This window comes from Rutilus rutilus (genome assembly GCF_951802725.1).
Source record: "Rutilus rutilus genome assembly, chromosome: 22".
NCBI classification, from domain to species: Eukaryota; Metazoa; Chordata; class Actinopteri; order Cypriniformes; family Leuciscidae; genus Rutilus; species Rutilus rutilus.
This window is the reverse complement of record NC_140227.1, coordinates 6,108,683-6,132,857: the sequence shown is the minus strand read 5'-3', so window position 1 is coordinate 6,132,857 and position 24,175 is coordinate 6,108,683. Positions and strand designations below refer to the sequence as shown.

At 39.8% G+C, this 24,175-nt stretch overlaps 1 protein-coding gene across 1 annotated transcript in view; it reads right to left on the bottom strand.

Moving 5' to 3' along the window:
* Positions 1–24,175, bottom strand: part of ptprga (protein tyrosine phosphatase receptor type Ga) — a 249,405-nt gene that overhangs the window by 44,422 nt on the left and 180,808 nt on the right. The window contains exons 5-8 of the mRNA XM_084395536.1: positions 20,019–20,114; positions 13,641–13,707; positions 4,808–4,965; positions 445–637 (exon numbers count right to left, since the gene is read on the bottom strand). Coding sequence (XP_084251662.1) covers positions 445–637; positions 4,808–4,965; positions 13,641–13,707; positions 20,019–20,114 — 514 coding nt within the window. The remainder of the gene's footprint in view (positions 1–444; positions 638–4,807; positions 4,966–13,640; positions 13,708–20,018; positions 20,115–24,175) is intronic.

Here is a 24,175-nt window from a genome sequence, read left to right as displayed (position 1 = left end):
CCGATCATTTGTCGGTTAAAGCAGGTGTCTTCTGGAGCGTGTGAAGCAGATCTGTGGCGTACACACAGAGGTGAGAAAAGCAGTGTGTCCTTGAAAAGCTGCAGTCTTGTGCATTTCCTGCGAGCGCGGCTGCCACACGGAGCAGAGAAATGAGCGAGAAAATAGGCAAGTAAAGACAGAGCATCTAATGACACAATAGCAGAGGACGGCACCATATGCCACCTACTCACTCTCATTACACACACGCACCCCCACACACTGACGAGCACGTGTTCGCTCTCGTGTTATGCCATGCATTATAAGTAAGCACTAATGAGGAAAATCTGAATCTATTTGAATCTAAACTTGTATCTAAAAAGAGTCTAAAGCTTATGAATACAGTATCTGTGATGCAAAGCTATGATATATAAACATCAGGTTTATAAACAAGAGAGCACGCCCAACCTTTGGAAGCCTCTGTGCCGTACGGGTTCCCCAGGCTGTCAGTCAAGTCAGGCAGCCAAGCATCTTTGACTGCGGATTTGAAGACCTCTCGGTTGTCCAGACTCTGGAGTGGGCGGAAGTTGTTTCGCAGGTATTCCACGGATTTAACATGGTCCTGCTGTTCTGTGGTGAAGATGGAATAGAATGCCTCCAGCTGTGTGAGAGAAGGAGAGAGAGAGAGAGAGAGAGAGAGAGAGAGAGAGAGAGAATTCAGTATGTTTTCATATCTGTCTCTTATTTTTTAAGTAAGTCATCTCCCAAGATGCCCGGAGTGTCTTTTCCCTCCTTCAAAACTAGTGACTCAGAGGAATGTTATTTTAGCTCACAGGCTGATCAAAGACCAAAAACATGACCGACTGTCTGTCTTATTTCTGCCTCAGCCATGCCTCACTAACCTTCTGCCTCCTTCCCTCTCTTGCTTTCTGAAAACACTAAACTTCAGAAAGCCGAAACTGCACATCAGCCTTTTAATATTATATTAAATCCTGTAGAATCTGAAATCATTTGATGTATCACTTTAAACTAAAACACGCTAGTATAAAGGATGTGACACACCAAGCTGATGTCAAAGATCTAGCGGCGATAAAAGCCTACTGTGTTTTCGCCTCGTCACATTTGCGTCTCAACCAAAAAGATGCGCTTGAACACACCAAAAGGACGAAAGGCGGCTGTCAACCATCATGTGCGTTCTGCCTTCTGCCTTCTATCAGAAGGTATCAATAGTCTATGTTCGTCATTCAAAAAGGGAAACCGAAACTAACTGCAGATATACAAACCGTAAACAAAGCAGCGCTCCAATATTTCTTCAGCCCAACTAGATCTGGCATGTAGAACACACCATGAAAACTAGCCCGACCTACGCTCACCGACGGGCTGATGTTAGTGTCACGGCCCCAAGAAAAAGCCAAGGCTGAGTGTTTGGGAATGTGTGAGTTTGAGGCTGTACCACTGAGAAACAGTACTTTGGAGAAATTGTTTTTGAGGACAGAAAGCTAAAAATGGTTAAACCTCCATTGGAAGACATCCTCAAAGGTTAAAATGGTTCATTCAGAAAAATTTGATCCATCCATCTTTCTTTCTTTCGAGTAAAGGTTCTTAGGTTCTAATAAAACTAAGGTTTGGATCAGGGTTGTTTTAGTGTTTCGAAAAGGTCGATAGATTTTATTTTTGTATTTTATTTTATTAAAAAAATCTGCATTTTTTCACTTCTTATGACACCACAAACTGTCCCATCTGTCTGGAATTGTACCTTAATCAAAATAACACAATCAAGTTAATTATCATTTTTTTTACATTTTATTTTTAGAATATATAGTATTTAGAATAGTAATATCAGCAAACATTGATGTATGCAATAAATTAGCTAAATTAATAAGCATATCATGTAATTCTTTGATACATTTTTTTTTTAATTGATCCATACTCCTAGTTGCAATTATAATTAGCTTTATATAAAAACAACAGAAGTTTATGGTGTCATCACGTATAGCTAGCACACAGAAAAGAAAATGTGTGACACAAAAACAGCCTGAGCATCTGTGTCTGTGTTTTATTATCTGTTGCAGAATCCAAATGAATTCAAACTGTTTCAGAATCCAAATGAGACTTCAAACGAGTACGCGAATGTGCTCCGACACACATCTGAATATGAAAACTACATTCCCACATGCTGTACCTCTCCAATATTCCACCAAATCTGATCTGTGACATCATTTCCTGTGCTTTAGGGTCACACCCAAACCCGCTGCATCAATATGGTGCTCTCGGATAATCTCCTGATCAGAATCCTCATCTATTAATCCCTCGCACGCCAAAACCTTGCTTCTAAACAGCTTACTGGGATTGGGCATCGGCTACAAAAGCACGTCTCTCATTGTGTACAATTCTTAGCGCTGTAGTAATCCGGGACAGATGTGTTTGTGTGTGTGTGTTTATGAAATGACTGTGCATCATGGGTATGAAGGTTAAGTAATCCCTGGTGGGAAATCACAGCAACAGGGCCATTCTGGGTCACACATCTGTGTGTGTGCGTCACTGCTCAAAAGACATGTTGGAGTCTGATGGTTGAGTAATCCCTTATGGCTAACCACAGCAACAGGGCATTCTAGGGGCAAATGGCAAGACGTGTGTGTGTGTGTGTGTGTGATGTCCACCTATGCTCCAGATGTTGCAAATGCAGTAGACTGGCTGAGCATCGATCGTGTCTTAAAGCGCCCCAGAGCTCAGTCTGTCAGTCTCTGTGACCTACTTCCTGCTTTGATGAAGAACAAAGGAGCAAGAAAAATGGGGAGTGAAGGACAACTGTCTTCCTCCATAGACTCACTTATATCTGCCTCAGCAGTGTTTCCTTTTAAACAAAATCACCCAGAGATGAAAGGGAACAAAAGAACTTTAAGAGGTGTCAAATGAGAGCAGAAAGCTTCTCTGGGCAGTGTTTACAGCTCTAAGGAAGGGACTGTGTCTTCCTGTTAAACGCTCGGTGAGCTGTGACCCGTTCACGGATCACTTCCTGCAGTTTTGCTCTGATGGGCTCAGAACATTTGGATACTGATAGTGACTCACACATCTGACAAAATCTGGGTTATGACTGAGCAGATTGTACAGTGATTAATAGGCTATAGGTAAAGTCATGCAAATGCCTTCGTAATGCATCATAATTGGTTTAAACTTTAAGACTTTTGTCCATTGTCCAAACAATGTGGAAAACACACATTTTAAAAACGGACTAACCTGTTATAATTACCACTAAGAAACCCATCATGGGGGCACACTTAAAAACAGCACAAGACATGGCACAGCTGTCATATAGTGACTGGCCCGTGCTTTAAAGGTGAAGAATTGAAACCCAGAGGGGTTTTGCTGTGCAAACTTTAGCTACCAGCTAAAGCACAAGATGCTATCAGAATGCTAATTAAAGTGCCGCCAGTAAAAAATATCAATAATAGTAATATCAATAATAAACAAAATAGTCAATATCACTAACAATTTGTCCATTAGTCAACCATTGTGACCAACGAACTCTCATGAAAACTAGAATATTCCGTTATTGTATGACTTGGATTGTACGAACACGTACACCTATTATACTGTATGTGTGGTTTTTTTAATTGTGGTTAGGTTTAGGTCATGCGTTTTATGTGGACAATTGTATTTTCAGTATTGCGTTGGCTGAACATTCAACAATCAGGTACATAATAAAATGGCACATCAAGCCTTACTCAAGTTACACGAGCAGAACAAAAGTATCTGTAAATAATTCGTAAAACCATTTACAAATTGTGCAATAATGGTTTTACGAATGATTTACACCGAGAATTGGTGCTTCCGTCCATCACGTCTCGTTTTAGAGTGTGAAGTTAAATATGTGTTCTCTGCCTTTCTCTTTCTTTTTAAAATATAGATTTTATCGTTACAGCCTTACACCATACCGTTATAAATCTTGAAATGACTTTGAAATAACATGAAATCTTACATGGCCGGCCGGATGAGTTTTGTACAGATGTCCTTTGATCTTTTATATGTGAGAGCAAAGCCTCACGCGGTGAGATCAGAAGCCGCAGAGAGGCCAGAGATGGATTGGTTTCTGATGGAGAACAACCTTTGTAAACAGTCACTGTGTTCCCTGCCTGTACATTATAAACATTAGTTCCCACTTATCACATCTCTCTTTGTTTGGTATCTGAGTCTAACAGTGGTGATTGTGAGACTCTGATGATTTCTGCTCTAAAACCAAGCTTCTTTCCTCTGCACTTTGGAGTAAACCCATCTGACCTTCACACTGCTCTTCATGCAGCCTGTTAGCACGAAGATGCCCCATTTTTGGCGGTTGGTTTTGTTCTATCACAGTGTTAAAGCTCAGTTTGAGAGTATTTATTATCAATCAGAGCTCAGAAGCATTGCCGAGAGGGAGAACAGGATGTATATGCGCAAGCATGGCATACAAATGGAGAGGCATGAGTCAGTGTGGTGAAAGTCTGAGGTCTTTTAAGGTCCATTCGAACAATAATGGGTATTATACACACTAGTGTATTCTATTATTCATCATACTGTTTAGCTCTTGTCCCAAACCCCAGGTGTTTTTTGTGAACTCTTGTCTAATAAATTTGTAACGGTTTTAACTCCTCAGACTTCTAAACTGGGTCAGCCGCTCTGTTTAATGGGAATTTTGACTTTGTGCTTTGCTTTGAATAAAGATGCATAATAACCAACCTGTTTGATATAATTCGGCATATGTCTTAAAATAAATGTGTGTTTTTTTAAACCCTCGACTAGCATGAATCACTTCAAAACCCCTACATACTGTATGTGTGGCATAGAGACTCACCTGTTTGTAGGAGAGGAACACAGGCCGACTGAAGATGATCCACTCCACCACTTTACTGCAGGGTGGGGTGGTCAGAGAGCCGATGTAACGGTAGTAGCTCCCGACTGAAGACGGCAACAGGTCTCGGAGCACGAAGGGCTCTAGAAATGTCTCTTTCTCTGGAACAACAACAACAACAAAGAACATGTTGAGAACAAGATTTTAGAGGTTGTTGGTTAGTAGTGGTTGTATAATTAGTGCTGTGCTTATATTGTTAGGATTTTGAGCAGGATTCTGATTCTTCTTAACTCTTTCCCCGCCATTGATGGAATTATCCATCTGTCTGTGTTTTCACTGTTGTACACATCTTCTAAAAGAGTACTGAATCTCCTGATTAAAACACAGGCGAAGAACAAGCAGAAACAATATGTAAAATAACGTGATCATCAACATTAAACAGCATACATCGTTCCCGAATGAAACGTCGACCCAGGATGAGCTTTAGGACTGTGAAGCTTTGGGGGTGTTGATGGACTCGATCTAATTCATCTGTGTTTTGATCATCGTTCTGAATCTGATCTGGATGTAGTCTTTGACAAAAACGTGAGTTTCTCAGCTTTTTGCTCAAAATGTTTTTTTTTGTTTTTTTTTTTTATGAAACTTGCCCACATTTAAATGTTGATAAAAAAGAATTCATGAAGCTAGAATAACACAGATTTTTAAAAGCAGAGTGTCTGTTCTTTCTTTTGATATATTTCATGGTCAGATATATTTATACAACAAAATAATCTGGGGGCCATGAAACTTTTCTGAAAATGACCAAAAATGCTGGCACTGATGGCAATCCCCCCCCCCCCCCCCCAAAAAAAAAAAAAAAAAACTGGCAGGGAAAGAGTTAATAGATCTAGAACCAAATCTTTTAGTAATTGAGATTTAAATGACTTGGAATTGAATGGAATCCAATAATCAGCCTTAACTACACATTTCCTTTAGAAAGTTATGAAACTTTTTTATTCATTTATTTATTTTAACAGCGAAATGGAGCAGCTGCAACTTTGAGATTAATCTCTGATTTGTCCTGGAATGGTTTTCCTCCACTTGTTGTGTCTGTTGTTATTCCAAAAAGGGACATGGGCCAGACAAAACGTTCAAGCTGTGGATGAGTTGTGCGTTTAGCGTTTTAAAGCCACTCAATCCTCGAGAGGACACAATCTGCAGATTTCTACCCATAATCCTCCTCTGATTGAAACGCTTATCAGTTCCATCCAACAATGCCTGCCCAACATATGGCTGGCCTGGCGACATGATAAAACCAAAACCGCTTTCAACTTGAGTGTTTCTTGTTCTGATTTTCAAATGCTCAAACATTGTGCCTGAAATCAAGATAAACAGATGCAGAGCGCTGATTGGTTTGATGCGAAGCGAGGATGATGCACAAAGAATAAAGTATCTTGCCAGCCCACTGACCCATTTTCCAAACCTAACATTGGGAAACCTGCTCAGAGGAGCTTAGCATGCAAATGGCATTTGATTTAGAAATCAAACTCTGCACATTTGATAATAGTCCAGCCGGAACAGTCCAAACCTTAAAAATGCAGTGTTGACACTGTCTGTCCCGTCGTTGGGTTGTTTGTGTGATTCTGTATTGACAATCAGAGTGGCGACGGCCAGGTAAATGGAGACTTCAAAACGTCCCTGGAAGACTGAATTAATGGACTTGTAATGCATTCTGTAGAGAAACATAGACCTCATTTCACTGTTTTGATTTATGCACCCCAGAGAAGTGATTCTTGGTTGAGCGAACAGTACTTGACGACTGGTGTGGCGCGAGGGGACAAACATGAACTCGCAACGCACAACGCCACTACCAATCACAGCAGGGTTTAGAGATACTGCAATCCGATAGCCGTCTCATTATCACTCACCGAGAGAGAGAGCAAAATAAACAGAAACATGCGCTCATTTATATGCAGCTGGGTGGCTAGTGTGTAAATGGGAAGGCTAACATGCCTTGTGTTGTGTGTATATTGAAGTTAAGGTTGAATGAATGGTAATCCCCTGAAGGTTGGACTGGGAATGAAGAGCTAGAGAGAAAGAAGCTTTTGCTGTGCCTCAGTGGCATGGTAATGGATGCCACATAGCGCTTTTCTGTCACACGCACACACAGCCACAGGGCAAACACTCCAGTCACACATCCGAGTCTGAACCCAGCACGCCATGGACTCTCTCCGCCACACGCAGTCCCGCCGCCCAAACGTCCGTCATGAGGTTACATCAGCTGCCTCACACTGCGAGTCTGTGCAGAGCCAGTGCAAGAGTAAGGAAATGTTGATATTGTGGGCTACTTTTAAGGCACAATTTCTGATGGATAAAATCAAGCCCCATTATTGTGAACGCTGTTTTATGTTTAATGGGGTACTTTCTTATCATTTAACATCCCAGGTGTATACATCTTTCCTTTTTCAGATAAACACAAAGATTCTTAGAAAAATAATCCATTTCTTTGAGTCTACATAATGCCAGAAAATGGAAGCCCACACTATATGCAAAAACGTACAAACAGTCATCATGACGGTAATCCACACAGTACAACCCCAGTGGATGAATCAATGGATTTTGAAGCAGAACGGTAGGTGTGTGTTAAAAATAATAATATTTTAAACCAATTTTTACCACATATTGTACACTGTTGTAGCCTTGTAAATACACTTATACTCAGTGGCGAAACTTGAGTGGGACATTGCAAACACAATGCTAAATCATAAATCAGATGTATGTACAATAACATTACGATGTCCAGCAATCGATTTAAATAGTACATTGGGTTTAATTTGTCGTTTAATGAGGTCTAATATATGTTGTTAGTGGTGAGAATTTTCACGTGAATAAATGCATAGATCTGACTATTTTAAGCGTGTATTTAAATGGTCCAGTGGCAGAACTTTTACAAGCGCGTCAGAGGTTCTGGGTTCTAATCCGCACTCGTATAGGTGCTCATTCTCATCAAAACCGATTATGTTTATCAGTGGTTGTATATCAGGCAGGGACACGTTTGTGTGCATTTTGTTTTGTAATTTCACCGGAACGAACAGAGAGTCCTCCACAACGGATTGAAGCGCGCGTCCGAGTGAAGACTGCGCGAGCCACAAGAGAACACAGTATCTGCACCACTGATCGCCGCGGCAACGAGCGATTTAAAAAACAACACATTTCAGCACTAGATCGCCTCTTATTTAACAAACGAACGAAATGAACGCTCTGCTAGTTAACTGGAGATGTTTTATTTATTTGCATTGGTACATTCGTGCCGCTCAATCTACATTGTACATCATCATACTCTGAAAAAGCAAGGAATTTCTTGTTATCCATTATACATCCCCTTTAATAGCTTTAATAACTCTGAAACTACTGACGTGAGCGAACCCGTGAGCGAAGCTCTATATACAGACCTCATTTGTCCTCGCCACTGATGTTAAAATGACTTCATGAGAGATTCATTAAAGCCAGCTCATGTCACGTCAGGCGAAAGAACAAAAGCTTACATCCTTGAATTAAGGATTCGCAAGTAACATGTTCCCAGAGGGCCTGTATAATGTGCCTGCATGTGTTGCCTCAACTCAAACTCCATTGTAATCTGTTTAAAGCAAAGGCAAATGCAAATGCACTGATGGGCCGTTCTCACAGAGTGCACGCTGTCTTCTAATATACGCCATGTTCGCTTCTAACATATGGTTAAATATTAAGAGAAATTATCTTATAGGAGCTTAATGGATGATCACTTAACAAGACAGCTCTTCTCTTCCACCAGCTGAGGGCTTTAAATACAGCATGTAAAATTCTTACTTGTGCTTCTCAAAATGGATGCATGCCTCTAAGAGCCAACATTACCCAGACACTGCTTAAAATCTTCATTTTTAGTAGTCAGAGTGTGGAGAAAAAGGTTTAATTCACATACGGCCGCATCAGTGTCATTTGAGCTGCAAAATCATTTGTTTCGGTTTCCTATGTGTAGTGTACATATGTGGCAGAAGATCGGCAGGTTGAAATTATAGCCGTCTGAGCGCTGACACCGGAGACACGGCTCTGAATGTGTGTAGACCCCCTGCTCCTATCTGTCTGGGATAAGAAGAGAGAACACAGCTCTGTCCTACTCCCACAGAGAAGACACACACACACACACACTCCTCCACACCGCCCCCTACTCTAACCCTACTGAGCAAACAAGATCAACACACTCCAGCAAACAGGCCGCAGTAACCTGACTGGTGCGGAAAGACTTGATGAAAAGGAAGAATAAATGCACTTCTGTCTGCTCTCCTCTCGTAGTGTATCACTTGAATCAAAGGGGCAAGGTTTGGCTGTAGATGCTGTAACTAGACCAATACAGGACAAAAAACATCTTTCTTTATTGATGAGCATTCAAAAGTAGCCGTATATTCTCCGAAAATTTTTTTTTTGAAAGCAGCCGGCAACATATCCTGTTGACTTACGATAGAGGGAACAGAGAAAGGTTGGGAACTGAATTTCTCGCTCTGACAGAGTTTCCTGCACTACTTACTGTATTCAGGATAAACTAAATCTACAGTGTGAAACATAAGGCAAGTCTAGTGCAGTTGGCATGTTTTTATTTTTATGAGACTAGCCATGGATTAATAAAGGCTTTTTAATCTTCATCCTCCTGAGTGCCTCAGATCTTTATCTTAAGATATATCTAGTGCAGTTTAATTGACGAATTACTCTCATGAGCTTGTTCTTTTTAGTAAATCATAGACATAGCACAACCAATGTAGCCTGATTCCTGAACAAATTCAGCACATCCAGTTTGCAACATTAACAAAATTTCGGTGAAAATTTGGGGGCAACAAGGTTAATATCAATAGCGTAGTGATGTAGCACGGTCCAAATAGAAGATTCTTTCAAACCAAGCAGCTTTCTGTTGGTCAACGCAGTGAACTGATGTGACCAACTTGAACCGGTTGCGAAATTTTTGTCTTTCAGAAATTTAAAAAAAAATACTGTCAGGATTTACTAAAGACACGCAATGAAAAATTAGGCCTGAAAAGGCATGGACAGTTATCTTCGCGGCTGACCTTATTTAATATGCATTTGTAAGAGATTCCCTTTCAGACAAAAAATGTATGGGAGGACAGTATTTCAATGAATCACACAAGGTGATTTACTAAGGTTTGCAGCATTATTTACCACCCAAAAAAGCATGTCTAAAACCAGACGCTAATTTGCGCTGCTCTTGGTAGATTGTGTTGGTCATTATGTAAATGATCCGGCTGTGTCTGTGTTCTTTCATTTGCGTGTCGTCAGTAGATCAAAAGCAAGAACTTTCCACTCCCACCCGCGTTTTTTTTGGGAATTGCGCTCTCATGCTAATATGCCGTTTGGTAAATCTGGCCGTAAAAGCCTTGTCAGTAGTAATTTATGAAAATAAATGAATGAAATGTCAAGTTTTGCTTGTTTAGAATTTGTATTTATCAAAGGCTAATTACTGAATTGCATTTATCGCACCTCGAAAGAGATTATTAAAAAATAAAAAGTCTGTGTAAATACACCTTTTGGAACTGTTAAAGAACCAGATTTGAAATAAAATATTTTAAAATATAATATTTTTCGTGTCTGAGCCGCGTTGAGACACCACAAGAGTTCTTTAAACCACATAAAACACCATAGCAACTGCATAACCTCATCCTGGCAACATCCTAGCATCATGGCAGTGACTTTTGCAAGTGCGTGGACGACTCAGAATGTCAGAATATGTACAAATTGAGTTAATCACCATCATCACATCTTGGTAACCTCATCAATGTCATCAGATTTAGCATCATCATCTTCGTCTTCTGGCAGAAGGTGGAGGCAGAACTATCTTGGTGAAATTCCTTTTGAGTGGGAGCCGTTTAAAGTGAGTGCCATTATTACACTGCATTAGAGTTGATCTCTTTGTCAGAATGGCAGTGCGATGCTTTTAGTACCACGGCTGCCCGGATTACACCACAACTTCGTCATTCTCTCTCTCTCTCTCGCGCTCACTTTCTACGACTGTCTCAGTGGGCAGCACAAATCGCAGGCCGGTAATTACCATCAAAGCCTCGCCGTGCCTTTAAACTTCGCACGGACACATAGAGAGATGTTCCTGAGATGACTGAAAAGCAGGCAGAACAAGAGTATATTAACTAAGAAACCTTTAAAGATGTCAATTTACTCTGTCTGAATCATCGACAGACCTCGCTGTTTCATCTTAATATTCCAGAATATACAGTTCAGTTCACGCTGGGAGCAGTTGGTGGTGTCTTCATCATTTCAGAGCTTTTAATGTCTGGAAGCAGACAGAAGGAACATTAAGGGAAACTATTCAATGACTTTTAGGGGGTCAACTTACATAAGGTTAAAGGAGCAATCAGTAAGAATGACAGCTAGTGGTCTAAATAGGTACTGCAGTCCAAATTAAAAATATCGGAGATCGTTGTTTCTCCCGCCCCGTCCTCCTCAGACTCGACGCTCACGCGGGTTGCACGTTTGAGGACACGCAACAGGAACGAGCCCAATTTGTTGCCGAGGAGACTTACACACTGTAAAGTTGATTTATCCGCGTTTTAATATACTCTCGTTCTTAGAGATTTTTAGATGATACCGAGGCTTTTTAGGTTGTGTGGAATCTTCAATCTCTGACCCAGTTTGTTTGCTGGCTGCAATACGCTGTGTTTCATGCCAACTGGCATCCCGGAGTGTCGAAATACTATTGGGTGAACTGGCAGTGGGCGAGATCACACAGACCAAAACAAAAACGGACTGACAACACGGAACGTGTAAAATAACAAGTAAAATAACAAGTAAAATAATTGGCTGTAGAAGTGTTTTTCAGAGAAACGAGTATGTTTCCTAAATATCAGCAAACAAATTATGGTATTTTTATGCTTTAGTAGAGTGAAAAAGTTACATACAGCATCTTTAAAAAAGGACATTTTCGGGGGGTACAATCGTCTTGTGAAAATAAAAATGATCTTTTGGTGCCCCTAGCACAGTTAACATTTAAAATCTTAAAGGGGATGCATGCCATTTTCTCCAATATCATTTTAATAAACAAAGAGAACTATAAAGAATAGGTTAATTTACAACAGAAAGTGTAACACTGTGTCTGAGCATGGCGTGAGTTTGGGGGTGAGGCTACCTGGAAAGTGGTTAAACAGCCCATTCTATAAAAAAAAAAGTAATATGATGGACAAATAGTAGCTTTTGGTACTTTTCTGTTTGTATATCAGCTTGCAGTTCCTTAGACTTGCACCACTTTTGTTCATCTAAGTGCTTACCTTTCCTTCTATCACCTGACAAAAGAGATTGCCAATCAAAAACACAAGTAGAAAATTACACACATTCTCAACAAAGCTAGAGACAAAATGAGTAGATAATGTGTTTGTGTACGCATGTATGGGTGTTTGTGTTTGCCAGCCTGGATACATGACTGTGTATACTGGTGTATACTGTGTGTGTGTATATATATATTGTGACGGAACAGCGGCCTCACCCTTAATATCAGTGCCACCCTGTCGCTTAAATTGCCTCCCTTCGCCAGGTTCACAACTAGAGTGGGTGTGAGAGAGAGGAGGAAGGCTGTAACAACCAAGACTGGCGGCACATGTTGAGGCACACCTGAATCGAATGGAGCCTCGTCACCAGTGCTGTTAAATGCCGAGCAAACCTCTTTTCGGAAGACCGGTCTCTTTTCCCCATGCATGCACACTTGTGTCCTTGTAGGTCCAGGAAGGGAGCGGGAAGGGATTCCTCACGTGCCAACCCATATGCCCGTGCAGGGATACATGTGTTGCCGGCTCCAGGCTGAGAATGGTAGTCCCTAGGGAAGAAGCTGCCACCCCTTGTGCACCGGACCGAAGAGGGGAGCGCGTGCGGCCGCCGGGACCCCGCCCCCTTTACCTGGATCGACCCATCTGAGCACTACCTTTTCTTTCACGTGCCCCAGCATAGCGAGGAGAACAGACCCATGTTAATTTTGGACACTTTATTCCTATTTTTGGACATTTTAGGTTTATTTTTAAGTTAAATAAAAGCTTCTCCTAGGCCTGATGCAACACCTACTGTGACTGTAGTAGCTTTTCCCACCACCACTATATATATATATATTATATATATATATATATATACTTGCAGAGACAGGTATTTTTACATAGTTTTGTGTGTATTTGTCCGTTCAAACACAAGGAGACACGAAAGAGGAATCAATTCGGTGTTTGCAAGCTATCCTAAATGCCCCTTTCTGTAGCTATTGTTCCATCAGCCTGTTTTTATGTGCATTTTGAAGTAGGCTATCGCGTCAGAAAAGATTTTTCGGTTTTGACATTTACGAAAATTTTGAATAATGGAAGATAGACACGCATTTGCCAAATAAATTCTGACGTAGCGAACATTAAACCCACGTGACTAATCATCTGTTACCACTGATGGTGTTTTATTTACTGTTGGTTACTAGGTTACCAATACCACAGTCATCCGCTCGAACAACTTGATGCAAACACACCTAATTCGCATTTGTTTATTTTTGACCATCTGCCCGTCACAACGCTTTACAGTAGTGAATAACACATTTCTATGGACAAAACACATACGGAAAATAGCAGAGGACAGAGCGAGCTGCTGCGGGAAAGGTGCAAAAACATGAGCATGCTTTATATTACAGTAAGCGCATCAAACAAAAGCATTCACTGTGGCTTGTACATGAAGTTTTGGTGGTGTTTGTGTTTGATTTGATTCCAGCATGTATTTTCAATACTATTTCAAATTTCAATACTAAACCCTCAACCTAAAATAGCCTTTTCATGAAACATCTACTAACCGTGATGCACCACTCCTCTTAGACCATGAATGATCGGATCTACTGCAGGATTGTCCTTCATCCCCACCTGAGAAAGAGAGAAAGAACACAAATAAACAATAATGAGTTTCCAATTCATGTTGGATGTAATACAGACAAACAGATAGCTAGATAGATAGCTAGACAGACAGACAGACAGACAGACAGACAGACAGACAGACAGACAGACAGACAGACAGACAGACAGACAGACAGATAGACAGATAGATAGATAGATAGATAGATAGATAGATAGATAGATAGATAGATAGATAGATAGATAGATAGATAGATAATTTTTGATACAGAAAAAAACTGGTAGATAGCTGATGTCACACAAGCAAAATGATTGCAATCACACACACAAACACACACTCACATGAGGGAACCCATTATGCCTCACACCCCCACAAAAGCTACCTGTGTTTGAGAAGCATCTGAACTGACTGAATTGTTGAACACAGACTCCAGTATGCAATAAAACCTGAAAGAGGGAAGCCATAGTACTGACCTTTAATGTGTGTTTCTGAGTATATGTGCCTTAGCAAAATGGACTGATAGTTTGCTCAGTGCTGACTATATAAAAAAATAAAATGGTTTGAAAATAATTTGAACAATCTTGATCCTAAAAAAAGCACAGATCAGGTCAAATCCATAACAGGCAAAGCACATTTCCTTTGCTTCTCTTGGATGGAGGTGTATCAAATACAGGTTTGTGCTTTTAAGAAGCCCCTATAGGGTTGAATCAGGAGACAGGCTTTGACAGAGAGGACCCAAGAGGTGAGGTCTATTGTTGAGTTTGTGTGTATGTGTGTGTTTGTGTGTGTAGGTTTGTGTATGAAGGAGGCCAGTGCTGGTTAGCCTATCTAACCAACATTCCCATGAGGCAGGAGTGAAAAGGATTCACGCACTTCCACTGGCCCTTTGCCACCCTCTCTCTCTCTCTCTCTCTAAAGACTGCTCTTCACCGAAGTCACACTACAGACAGACAAACACAGACAGACAGACAAATAGATCTGAGCAACAGATAGAGAACTGACAGTGAACGACCACAAATAGAAAGCAGACAGGCAGATACAGAGACAGACAGAAAAAAGGACAAACAAATGTTTAATAACAAATAGAAAGCAGAGAGACAGACGGATCTGCAACCAAAATATTGTTCTTTTTCTAGTATCAGGACTGGCGTGCCTCAGGACAGCTACGGCCAGAGTGTGTGAAAAATGACGGAGTCAAAAGTGTCAGGGTCGGAGGAAGAGAGAGAGACAGTGTGAGGTTAACAACATCAGACTGACAATGGAGGGAACTTAAAGCGAAAGTTCACCACAAAAATGAAAGAAAAAACATGTCTTCATTTACTCACTCTCATGTCATTCCAAAATGATAAATGTTTCTGGTTTTTTTTTTTTTTGCCTATAACAATAGAAGTCAACTTGTTACCGACATTTTTCTAAATATCTTCTTTTGTGTTCCACAGAAGAAAGGAAGTTATTCAGGTCTGAAACATGAGGACGAGTAAAAGATGTGTGTTTGTTACTGAGAGCAGCCGTCTATGTAGAGAATTTCAATTGAATTGCTTATGAAGTTCCCATTTTGCCTTAGCAAAATGTAGACAGTGAGAGATTTTTTTTAAACAGAGCTCATTTCGTGTTCAACATTGCATTCATATGGACTAGAAAAGTGAAAGCGCTCTACAAATGAGCCAGTATGCCAGAGGTCACCCACAACCCACAAACACCTGGAGTTCCTTGTAGAACAAACCCTGAGGTAAAAAAAAAAATAGCAGCAAACGGCTTTAAACTCGGTTTAAGAGCTCTGTTCCACCTCACAAGTAAAAATAGCGCATGCAAATCAATAAAGTTCAACAAAGTACGTTTTAGCAGATGGAAAATAAAAATGCTCATTTGTTGTATTAAGCTCAGAGTGAGGTTTTTAATATAGCAGCTGTGAGCTCTACCAGTGAGAGAGCGAGAGAGAAAAAAACAGAAAGCCCTGCGATTGATTAAAAGTAAATGAGGAACGCAAATAACTGCCAGCTATAAAACAGCACAAGACCATAACTTGAAACAATAGCCAACAATGAATTATATAAAACCTAAAAGCGATTTATTGTGTGACGTGTCTCTGGCCACCAACAAGCCTGTGGTTTCAAGCTTTGGCTACATGCTAACAGCTAATAGCTGCATTTTAGTGTGTGGACATGTGTCTTGTAAATAAGCCTATGAACATATCATGACAGATGTTACGACTGCTATCTTCCTTAATCAGGAACAGATCATAGACTAAATGTTTGGGCAATAAAGAAAATGGTGTGAGTTTCAAATAAAAAGAGATATCGAGCGAGGCACATGCTATGAGGATTTCCTCAGATAATAGCCTAAGAGAATGAGAGCGATGAGAGAGGGTTAGGGGAAATATATAAAACTCTAGCCAGATGAGATTTCGACTTATCTATTTCAAACTGAAAGTCTGTGCATGTTGTCATTTATTGATTAGTCTTCTCAGTTTTGGGGGTGAAGAGTGCAGAATTTCTCCGATGAAAACGAGTTCTTCAAAGAAATACCGCGGAAAATCTAAAGTTGCTAATTTCTATAGCAAACATTTCTATATGCATGCGTTTTTATTTTTCTGTGGACTTTTTGATTTCAAGTATATATAGGGACTTTCAGATTTTGTATTCCAATTTAATTTTCATTTTATACATTGTTTTTGTCCTTCGTTGTATTGTACAAATAATCCGTTTAAGAGTAAGTATACTTACACTAGTGTATAAAAGATTGGGTTTGATAAGATGAAGTCTCTTATGCAAGGCTGCATTTATTTGAGTACAGTAAAATTACAGTAAAACAGTAATTTTGTGAATTTAGAATAACCTTTTTCTATATATTTTTTTCAAATGTAATTTATAAATGTGATGCAAAGCCAAATGTTCAGCAGCCATTATACAGTCTTCAGTGTCACATGACCCTTCAGAAATCATTCTAATATGCTGCTTAATATTCTGTTGAAACCTTGATATTTTTCCAGGATTCTTTAATGAACAGAAAGTTAAAAAGAACAGCATTTATTTGACATAGAAACCTTCTGTAACATTATAAATGTATTCACTGTCACTTTTGATCAATTTAATAAATCCTTGCTGAATAAAATAATTTATTTAATATACTGGTGAGATGAATCAGCTTTTAAGAGTGCTGAATGCCACTACTGTGTTTTGCTATGAGACAGAAACTACCCTGTTTTAATTTCATTGCTGTTGAAGCAAATATAGACCAAATAACTTGAAACACTGTCCAGATACTTAGGTTTAAGACTAGTCCCAGATTAAAATGCATGTTTGAGCTGCTTTAGCTGAAAGCAACTTACACTGACATATCTTAAAATATGTCAATGCCATTGTTTTGTCTCAATATTTTTGTTGTTGCTGCGAAGAGGAAGTGCAGCCTCCATCAGAGCAGTGTGAACACAGTCTGAGCTCTCTGGCTCTCCAGCTCTGCTTGCGTCGGCCCGTCTCCACACACAGATTGTGGTCACTAATGCGATACCTTGTCATGAGCTTTCTCTGACCATAATTACTACCGTAATATTTATAATCAGACTTAAAATTTTCTCAAATTTATTTAATTGTGTGACATATCTGCCAATCGTGTATGTATTCTTTGGTTATTTTCCCTTTTTCTTTTACTTTTGATTGTCTGAACTGAATTGTTGAATTAAGTTGATATTTTTCCACTAAACATTGCATGGGGTCACTCTCTGTGTGTCCTGCCCTGTATCTGAGAGCGCAGTGATGGTAACTCTCTGTCGGCGCGTCTGACAGATGGAACCAGAACTTTACAGCTCTCTTCTGGATTTCAGATAGGAGAGGGAATCTGCCTAATTCTGCCCGGCAACCCAGACATGGAGCATTTCTGTGAGTTCCCAGGTTGTTCATGCAGAACTCAAGGTGGAAAATTTCAACAGGGGTTTTGTCCCAGGATTCATAATTGAATTAAAATTTGAGGCCCCAGATTTCACAGCCGTATAGAAGGATAGGTTTGATGATGCTGTCAAAGATTTTCAGCCACAGTTTAATGGTTGGGTTAAATTTGAACAGGGGTTTTCTTATACTAAAATAAGCCCTATCTGCTTTATCAGTCAGATCTTTTATTGCAGTGTCAAATTTTCCAGAAGCTGAGATTGTCAGACCCAAATAATTATAACAGGTGACATGATTAAAAATTGTTCCCCCCAAGTGTAAATTGATATTTCTTGTCGGTAAGGCAAGGTTTTTTTCTGAAAGATCATTATTTTGGACTTCTCCATGTTTATTGGTAAGGCCCAGTCGTTGCTGTACTGTTCTAGAAGCGAGAGGCTTTGACGCAGTCCCACTTCATGAGGAGACCGCAGCAGAAGATCATCAGCGTACAGGAGGCTTTTGATTTCTCTGTCCTCGAGGGTCAGACCAGGACAAGAGGGCTTCTCAAGTGTTGATGCCAATTCATTAATATAGATATTAAACAGAGCCGGGCTGAGGCTGCAGCCTTGACGGACTCCTTTAGTTTGACTGAAATAATCAGTGAGTTTGTCATTAATCTTAACACTGCATTTGTTCCCATTGTATATGTCCTTTATGATGCCATGTCCTTCCTCCTATTCCACTTTGGATTAGTTTTAGGAAAAGTCCATTATGCTCATTATGTCCATTACACCGAATCAAAGGCTTTTTTAAAATCAATGAAGCAGCCAAATATTTTCCCTTGTTTTGTTTGCTGGACGTGTTTTTGTATGAGTGTGTGGAGTGTGTAAATGTGATTTGATGTTCTTTGTTTAGGCATAAATCCAATTTGACAATTGTTAAGAATCTTGTGTTCTTGAATGAACTGAAGTAATCTGTCATTGATGATGGAACAGAATAGCTGTCCCAGGTTGCTGCTCACTGTGATGCCCCTATAATTATTTGGGTCGTATTCTCACCTTGTTTAAAAATTGGTGCAATCAAAATTTCTTTCAAGATCCCAGGGAAGTGTCCTGATTTTAATAAAAGATTGAATAATTTCAGAATTGTATCTTTCAATTCGAGGCTGCTGTGTTTCAACATCTCATTATATATTAAATCCACGCCATAGGATTTTTTATTTTTTAGGGATTTCATCTTGTCTGTCAGTTCATTTAATAATATGGGACAGACACACGCACGCTCACTCACTCACTCACTCACTCACTCACTCACTCACTCACTCACTCACTCACTCACTCACTCACTCACTCACTCACTCACTCACTCACTCACTCACTCACTCACTCACTCACTCACTCACTCACTCACTCAATCAATCACTAACTCAGTCATTCAGTCAGTCACTCGGTCAGTCCCTCAGTCACTCTCATTCACTAGGTCACTCACTCACTCACTCACATATTCAGTTACTCACTCACGCTCTCACTCACAAGGTCACTCACTCACTCACTCACTCACTCACTCACTCACTAGTTCACTCACTCTCTAGGTCACTCAATCAGTCATACAGTCACTCACTCAGTAATATAGTCTCTCAGTCACTCAGTCACTCAGTCACTCACTCACTCACTCACTCACTCACTCACTCACTCACTCACTCACTCAATCAATCAATCAATCACTAACTCAGTCATTCAGTCAGTCACTCGGTCAGTCCCTCAGTCACTCTCATTCACTAGGTCACTCACTCACTCACTCACATATTCAGTTACTCACTCACGCTCTCACTCACAAGGTCACTCACTCACTCACTCACTAGTTCACTCACTCTCTAGGTCACTCAATCGGTCATACAGTCACTCACTCAGTAATATAGTCTCTCAGTCACTCAGTCACTCACTCACTCACTCACTCAGTCACTCAGTCACTCAGTCACTCACTCACTCACTCACTCACTCACTCACTCACTCACTCACTCACTCACTCACTCACTCACTCACTCACTCACTCACTCACTCACTCACTCACTGTTGTTTTTGAAGTGGTTGATCTTTTGAAGTCTTTTGAACTCTGTATTATTACAGCCTGACTGCACTGTAATTTCTCAAAATTTGAGAGATGAGAATACAAACCCCCACACAATTTCAAGTAAAAGACTGTGAGCCTTAAATTGCTGTTTTGTGATCATCGCAGAGGGGTTGACAAAAGAACAGCACAGAATTGTAGAATTGTGTGTGTGTTTTCCCATACAGAAAACAGAGGCAGTGGGTTTTCTGTGAGTGTGAAGCTTCAGTATCACTAAACTTAATGGGACGAGAGAAAACCTCCTTACAAAATCAATGCTTTTTAATGCTAGCACTTAACACTGACACAGCTCAGCAGCCGAACACGAAGACGCTTTCGAAAGAGCGAGCTCTCACCTGAAAGAAGACAGACATGGCCGCAATTACTCGCTTCTCCCGTATGGCTGTGTTGAGACTGTCAAAGTCGTCTGAGTTATACATGAAGATCTGCATCTGTGTGACAGAGAGAGAGAGAGAGAGAGAGAGAGAGAGAGAGAGAGAGAGAGAGAGAGAGAGAAATGTGAGAATCTTGTTAGTCGGAGACCTTTAGCCAATCAGATTTTAATTCTTATATTATCACTGACAAAACACACATAGTCCATTATCAAAGCTAATATCTCATAATCTCATGGCCTCTAATCTGGCTCATCCTGTAATCTCCCAAGAGCGTTCGGCCTCCTCGTGTTTCCAGTTCAAACGTCAGGCTCTGTCCATCCTGTTATCACTTTGATGGGATCTCTGGCAGTAGATCAGGCTAATAAATGTGCTCAACTCTCCACGGAACCCTGTCTAAATTGGCAGCAGCCTTCTGTTATTCTCCGTTGTCAATACCTTTTCCCACAAAAAGGCTCCAAAAAAAGACAACAAAGATGAACGATATTCTCGCTGGGAGATAGCGATCAGTTTTGTGTCAATAACAGGCGTAGATTCAACAATGGAGAAACAGCAAGTCCTGTTGAGTGTCGGAGACACTTAGAAACGAAGGAAATAATAAACATCAGCTAAAAACAAAGATTTAGAAGGACTGTAAATCCGAAAATTTTAAAAGAACTTCCCTTCCAACCAGAGTGCTTCATCATTCTGTTGTCATGGCGATAATTAGGGATGAGTGACTACCGCTGTCAGTGTATTAAAAATGTAATTTATACATGAAATGACTTGATTACAGCTCTTCTCTGATGAGAATGTTTTTAATTATTTATATATTTTGGGACATACAGTGAAGTCAAAAATGTGATACAACTGTCCTGATATAACGTTAAAAAAAGCAATGCCTCATTATTATTGAAAATTATTAAGTAGTTTTGTATAACCTTTTGTTATTGACAATATTTTTAAAAAAATTACATCATAGAGAGGACCACTGTAGATCCGCATGACCATGTCAAGATCAATAAGTACCATAAAATATCAGATAATTTGACCTTTTCATGGTAAGACAAGCTGTGCAGTGCTCAGTTCCAGTGGTTTAGTTCACGTTTACCTTTGTTTCTATAGTCACCACATTAACTAATCACCTGCACCTGTTCCTCATTATCTCTCTTGTTTCTCTGTGTATTTCTACCCTTCTGTAGGGGTCAGTAAAGCTGCTACGTCTCCTGTGTTCACGTTCTTGTTTGGATTATTGCCATCAGGTCCTGGTTTAGATTACCTTTGTGTTTATGTGTTCATTGAATAAAGACTACTTACTAAAGACCTCACCTCTCCTATTCCCTATAACTATGACACATATATTATGGACACTCTTATGGCCCTGTTTACACCTGGTATTAAGATGCGTTTTGGTTGATCGAATCACAAGTGGACGACGCTAAATACAGGTGTAAAAGGGGTCTAAAATGCTTTGAGCTTGTTCACTTTTGACCACTTCCAGAGGTAGTCAAAAACACATTTGACTGGATTGCTTTCATAGTGTAGACGCTCATGTGGTCGAATGTGTTCAAACAGCCACAAAAGACTGTCTACTCTCCGCCTACTGACCTAATGCCTAAACAGATTTAAACTTTGTCGGCTGGAGACCAAAGTTTGGTTTGAAGATGTAAATGTACCAAGCACAATGTTCTCTCACCATTCCTGATTGATTTCTAACACACACTCACAGCGTTCAGTGTAATCTTGCGGTAGTCAGAGCAGAAATGAAAACTGATGCTCTCCGTATGTTTTTCTGTCGTTTCCGGGCGCGTTCATATGTAAATTGTGCAAGCCCGCCCCTCAAAGAAATCAAGACAGCAGTGGTTGAAAGTGGACAAAAGAGACAGATTAAAACACCAGGTGTGAACGTGAATGAGTCTCTCTCGTCTTCCTGTGATCTGATCGACCAAAATTCATCTTAATACCAGGTGTAAACAGGGCCTAAGTCACTGACCTACATAATAGAGCCGTGTGCTTGAGGAAGGGGCCTGATGACATCAGCCGATGTGAAGAATCTTGTTTTAGAGACGGGGCAAGCTATATAATTTTTATGAAATATTACAAAGACAAAACTTTTCTTTTCCCTTTGGTATAACATGCACGTTAATTATTCACAATAAGGCCAGGAATGTATCTTGACTTACAAATAAATAAAACATTTGCTTGATAATTAAATTCGAAAATCGCTGAGGTATTACATGGCAAAAGCAGATTTTGCTGAAATTACTCAACAGTTCAAACGAAACCAACAACAATGAATCTCCACATCTCCACAAAAGATCAGTAGCATTACATATATAGCCCATAGTGCAATGCTCTTAAAATCAAGTAGAAATCCTTGTTGCCTTCCACATCGGCTTGTTTCTCCCCACTTCTCCGTTAGCATTGTCAATATTATGCCTTCTGCATTCTTCTCGCCTCTGTAATCCTTACACGAGGCCCACTTTGATCTAATTCCGTACAAACACCTCCATAGCTTCAGATCGCACGGAGCATGATGGAGAATTCACGAGCCTACAGGCCTGAGCTTAACGCTTTCATCCACAGCACTGTATCTTACAGGCAGTGATTAATGACATAAATAACTGGGCAATTTCTGAGAGCACACCCTCAAATGAAAGTGAACAGCAGAGGGAGAAGGAGATTAACATAACAGGGTCGTGAGTATTTTAACCTCTCACTATTGGAAGCTGTCTGAAGTCTGTTTGTATTCAAGCAAGAGTCGAGGTGACAGACTGCGACGCGTCCTCCATACGAGACAAAGAACCACTAACTTTACACTGGATCGAATGATAAACATTTCAGTCTTTACAGTGAGATATGCAAGAGTAGAAACCAACAACAGACATATGAGGGAAAAAAAAAATCAGTTTTGTGTATTGACTGTTTAAGGCAGTTGGAATACTGGCATTGTATAAGGTAAAATGCTTTTTTTTATGGTTTTAGTTTTACTATAATAACCCTGATTATAGGAAAAAATATATATTATAAATGTACTGTAGTAGGTCATTCAGGTATCAAATGCATAAAAACTATTTGCATACTGTGCACTGTTACATACTGCAAAATAGTGTGTTAGTAGTATGATACTATGGTATTCTGAACATATCCATGGTGTTTGCACTGTACTTAGTGCTCTGTTAGAGTCTATAAAAGCTAATATTCATGAGTCATGAGAATCATGAGTGTTTGTGTATGTGTGTGTGTAGGAGGTTGATAGACTATGCTAAACACTAAACCACCAGTGGTTTCATTACAGAAATGTCAATAATTTATTCTGATTCATGAAAGAGAGAAAATTATAGCAGTAGAGAGAGAGGTGAACCTTGTGTCAGGTCACCTTTATAACACAACATAAACACGAACAGTAGTACACACACACACACGCGCATGCAAATACATGCAAACGCACAAAGACACTAAAGGGCATCGTTCAATCAAAATGCAATGGAGCAGAATTTACAGTAATGGAGTATCGTGCTTAAGCCTAGTAAAATAGATGAATAAATACAATAAAAGAGCAATATGATGGATAACCCACCAGCTGCTTTATGCAGTTAAACAGTTCAATACAATCATTAGTAAGGGTATTGTTCATCATTATTGATACTTGGGTTCAGGTATTACAAATAAAATTCCAAATTTGGTTTTCAAATGATGGACGATAAAAAAGGTGAAAAGAAAATCCCTTATATTTACATTGACCTGAGCCATATCTAGATATTGGCCAGTCAGAAACCGAGCACAACAGTGCCCGTCCACTTTTTCAGCACCATTGATTACGGAAGCATTATTTCCGGAAAAATGAGTTATAAGCCATGAACCAATCCAACCTGCTGTGAGGTGAATTGCAACATTTCAAACTTAATTAACTTTGAAGCAAAAAAGTGTTTGGAAATCTGACAATAATGTGCACTTATCAGCTTTAATGAGGAAAAGTACTGTACAATCCAATTAAGCATTACGAATGACATTAACGAATTAAAACCGATAGAGAAGTACAAAACTATTGGTTAATTTTTTTTATAGTGTCTTTAAAAACAACATATTTTATGCTACTACAGTATATACAAATATATTTAAATAGCTTGTTAGCGTAGGGA